Source organism: Prunus avium, chromosome 1, assembly GCF_965620075.1.
Source record: "Prunus avium chromosome 1, drPruAviu1.hap1.1, whole genome shotgun sequence".
Lineage (NCBI taxonomy): Eukaryota > Viridiplantae > Streptophyta > Magnoliopsida > Rosales > Rosaceae > Prunus > Prunus avium.
Genome location: NC_142284.1, coordinates 1529244 through 1533921, shown reverse-complemented (window position 1 = coordinate 1533921; position 4678 = coordinate 1529244). Strand labels below are relative to the sequence as shown.

The 4678-nt window shown below is 38.5% G+C and overlaps 1 protein-coding gene across 1 annotated transcript; it reads left to right on the top strand.

Annotated features, from left to right (window-relative positions):
• Window positions 1-1785: 1785 nt before the first annotated feature.
• IQD19 (IQ-domain 19) lies at window positions 1786-4208 on the top strand. The gene is made up of 4 exons (XM_021972466.2): window positions 1786-2446; window positions 2590-2829; window positions 2976-3674; window positions 3832-4208. Exons 1-4 carry the CDS (start codon window positions 1976-1978, stop codon window positions 3850-3852), a joined length of 1431 nt encoding a protein of 476 aa, XP_021828158.2. The 5' UTR covers window positions 1786-1975; the 3' UTR covers window positions 3853-4208.
• The last annotated feature ends 470 nt before the right edge of the window (window positions 4209-4678 follow it).

Below are 4678 nucleotides of genomic sequence, written 5' to 3'. Positions count from 1 at the left end.
AAAACAAAGATGTCAATGCTGACCCCACACCTAATAGATCTTGTGAATCAGAGCTAAAATGTATTTTAAAAATCAAATAAATTATATATGGTGTTCATAAATACTTCACTCCAATAATATCCCTTTCAAATGTATTTGTTGTCATCTTCCATGAGCTTATGATGATTTGGATGGGAAGACTTTTATCTTTTATTTATTTATTTATTAAAAATATGTGGAACTTTGGTCTTAATTCCAAATTTCCAATTCATGAGAATTCATGGATAACCCCACATTTTTCTAAATTATAATTTGTTTAAGAATTGAAGAGATTAACAGTGAAGGATGTTTCCATGAAGCAAGCAAACACCTAGTCCAAGGGGAAGCATATAAACAGATAGCATGTGACTGCCAACTAATTTGATTTATTATATGGATATATTAATTAGTAGAATAATAATACAGTTTACTCATGCTTCAACTGTATGTATGACGTGTAAGTTGGGGACAAACACCATCAATTTGATGTTCATGTACGAACCCCCAACTCTTTCAAGAAGCTGGAGTTTCCCTGTTAATTTTTCATGATTTACTTAAATATTTTTATATTATGTTTAAATAATTCATGCATATATAATAGATTTGACCATTAGATTTGTATATTTTGTGGAGGATTATGTTTAATGTTTGAGAATATTTTTTATCACGTCATGTGACGGCTGGTGGGTGAAATTAACAATTGGTCATAATAATTGACTCAACAAGAAATAGAATGCCTCACTTTCAACATAATGTGATGAGAAAATGTAGCATCATTCTTATCACGAACCCGAAAAACATAAGGTCATCCTGTAATTGAATGCCACGCTTAGCTTTGCTCGTGTGGCTAGAGACCAATTGGTGACCACCATTTCCTAGATGTAACATTTTTTTTAATTTTTTCTGTCACATGACATGTGGCTTCAAATAAACACACCTTAATAATAATAATCACACTTGTCTCTTGTGCCCGGACCCCTGAGGCCCTGCTATCAGCAACATGTATGGGCATATATGGCAGAACGTCACATGCATGTAATTGTGATTCACACTTTTATCTGGTGTGGGAGTTCACCGTAACATCGTTATGTGATCTTTATTATATTGATCGTAACATTGTCACGTATTGTAAATATAAACTCGTTATACACTTTGATCTAGCAGTACTCTAATACCATTCATTATTAATTTCTCTGTCACAGATCCGAGAACCTACTCTGAGTAAAGGATGCTTGGTATCAAAAGATTACCTTCACACAGCTTCACTTGGGATCGTGAAAAACGTAGGCTCAACTCCAACAGCTGGGATTGGATGAGCACGTGAAGAATCAGAACCACCTCCTTAACTCACAACACTTCTCTGTGGAACCCACAATCCCCATAAGGCCAATCAATTAATTAATTAATTAAACAAAAAATGACAAAAACCCACTAATGGACCCCTTAAAAATGAGTATTTTACAAGGATACTGCCTCTTCTCCACCCATTTTCACGTGGTTTCTGATCCACTCCAGTCCTTATTATTACCAAAACACCCTTGATGACTATATCAAAATCTGAATTACCTCAAGGACAAAAAGGGGTACTAGCATATATTTAGCGAAGGCAAGGAATCTCTGCCAAAAATTATATATATTCCATGAGGTTGGCTGCTACTAGCTTATTATTGGGCAGCTTAATCCTCAAAGAGCCTGCCAAAAAAAAAAAAAAAAAAAAAAAAAAAAAAGATTGAACCAAATATCACCATCTGAGAAGTTACATTTTCAAAGTTAATAACAGAGAAGGAATAATGGAACAAAAGACCAGGCTGTTAAAGGAAAAAAAAAAGAAGCTGTGACTTGTAACAAAGGAGGAGCATTATAATTTTGAAAGCTACCTATCTTGTTGCTTTCTTCTTTCTATGTTGTTATTGTTAATGGTGCAATGGCAGGTTAGAAGCACACATATCTAACTCAGATGGGGAAGACAGGGAAATGGCTTAGAAGCTTCTTGACAGGAAAGAAGGACAAGGAGAAGGACAAGGAAAAATGTCCCACAAACCAGAGTTGTTCTGTTGCAAGTCATGAGAATCCAACAACTCCAATTTCCAATTCACAGACAACACCGAAAGAGAAGAGGAGATGGAGTTTCAGAAGATCATCAGCCACAGCAGCAGCAGCAGCTGCAGCTCCAAGAGACTCCAGTTTTATAGATGCAATGCCCACCACAGCACCGCCTATGCACACCGCATTGGAGACTGAGAATTATGAGCAGAAAAAACATGCCCTGGCTATGGCTGCGGCCACAGCTGCAGTCGCTGATGCAGCTGTGTTTGCGGCACAAGCTGCAGCCGCTGTGATCCGGCTTACAGCAGCTGTCAATGAGAAAGCCAGTGCATCTGAAGAGGCAGCTGCTGTCAAAATTCAATCTGTCTTCCGTTCATATTTGGTATGTAACTCTGGAATTCCCTACTAATATCTCCCCGCTAATTGCCAATTGATTTTGCGTTAGATGCTCTGACTTCACTGTTATGTAAATGATCAAATGTCACGAAAATGAAATGAGAACTATTGTATTGGTTTTTGTTGTAGGCAAGAAAAGCACTGTGTGCCTTGAAAGGATTAGTGAAGTTGCAGGCGTTGGTAAGGGGTCACCTGGTGAGAAAACAGGCCAAAGCTACACTAAGGTGCATGCAGGCTTTGGTGACAGCACAGGCTCGAGCTCGGGCTCAGAGGATCCGGATGGCTGAAGATGAAAATACTGTTATACCTCCTAGACATTCCACCCCCAGAAGATCTTTGCAGGAAAACCGGTTCCGGCATACATATAATGTAAGTTTCATAGGATGAGAAGTACAGAACCACATTTATTAATTAACAATTTCTTTGTTTTGCTTTATTTTGAATTGCAATGTTCTTTCTCTTTATGCCATGAATTTCCCATTAAAAATCAGTACAATGCGGTTATGTACATGTAGGAAATGGACAGAGGCATGGAAGAGAACATTAAGATTGTGGAGATGGATCTTGGAGAGTCAAAGGGAATTTTGAAGAGCAGAAATAGCAGCTATTCAAACCTCTCACAAACAGAGAGAACAGAACACAGATTTTCCACTCAGCATGCACCAAATCAAGCATACTCAAACCAAGACAGCTACAATCAGCTCTCCCCAGCTCCATCAGCTCTCACTGACATGAGCCCTGGAGCCTGCAGTGCACAGTTTGAGGACTATTCTTTTGGCACAGCACAAAGCAGCCCTCAGTGCTATTCTGCCATGTCCAAACTTGACCCATCAAGAGCACCCTTTGCTTTTCCTAGGCCAGATTATGGAGAGCCTCTGTCCTATGACTACCCTTTGTTTCCAAATTACATGGCAAACACACAATCTTCAAAGGCGAAAGCCCGGTCGCAGAGTGCACCAAAGCAAAGGCCTGCAGATTCAATTGAGAGGCAGCCAAGCCGGCCGCGGAGGGCGTCCATGGAAGGAAGGAACATACCAAGGGCTGTGAAGATGCAGAGGTCATCTTCTCATGTGAGTTCAACTGCTCAGAATTACCAGTATCCTTGGTATATCAAGCTCGACAGGTCCACAGTTTCACTCAAAGAAAGTGAATGTGGCTCCAGCAGTACAGTGCTCACAAACACCAACTACTGCAGATCTCTTGTTGCATTTGATGTGAGTATTGCTCAACCTAAAATCTCATACTAATTGATTATGAACAAACATGATTTTAAAAAAGAAAAAAAAAACAAAAAGAAGAAGAAGTGAACATGTGATTTTACTATAGATAGTTGAATTGATCAGATTTTGAATATTTGTGTTGGGTTTGCAGGCACATGGAAGTAGGTACTAACAGCGCATCCCTTCCCAAAATTATGCTTGCCCCAAAGCATAAGAAACATGCAATAGTGTAATTAGAGAATGCAAGCTGCAATTCAATATTGCTGACCTTTTATTTTTCTTGGGATTTTGATTCTGATTCTTGTGTCATTGCAGCAAGATTGTGTATTTTATTAAGTTCCTTGATTTGCTTGTGTAGTGTCCCATTTTGAATCTGATGTTTGTATGTAGACATTTTGGCTAAATATGTGTTCCTGAGGCTAAAATCTCAGATAAACTTATCAGGGGCACAATGTAATTGGATTGTAATCTGTTTATAGAGAATTCATTGTGCATGATTTTTTTCAAAGACTGCTGCTTATTCTGTGAGATTTAAGCCCGTATGACTTAAAATTTTTGAGAGACTTCAAATAGTTGCATTGCATGCATAAGAGCATCTCCCCTTAGCCATTTTTGCTAGAATGAAGGCAAAACGCAGCTGCAACAGACTTCCCATCCACTCTCTATTTTGGAAAACTTCCGATTGAGTTTGGTGGCTTTCTACATTATTCAGACATCTAGAAGGATGTAACCATATGATAAAAATGACCGATCATAAAAGATATCTCTTGAATCAAAAAGAAAAAAAAAGAAGAAAAAAAGATGACAGCAAAATAAATCCTACAAATATGGGCAAGTCTGTGGTGTCCAGCAAATTGACTGATCAACAGTGGAATAGAGTAAAACAAGTTTGGACTAGAAAGAAAGACTATGGAACGGAGTCATCCAAATGACACGTTGTTCCTTGCATAAGTCTGGTCTCTTGTCAAATATATGACAACCGACATGTCGCCTTCCAT

Coding starts and splice junctions, on each gene's coding strand:
- IQD19 (XM_021972466.2), top strand. CDS start 1,976: ATGGGGAAGACAGGGAAATGGCTTAGAAGCTTCTTGACAGGAAAGAAG. Junction 2,830..2,975: donor GGTTCCGGCATACATATAAT/GTAAGTTTCATA, acceptor ATGTACATGTAG/GAAATGGACAGAGGCATGGA. Junction 3,675..3,831: donor GATCTCTTGTTGCATTTGAT/GTGAGTATTGCT, acceptor TTGGGTTTGCAG/GCACATGGAAGTAGGTACTA.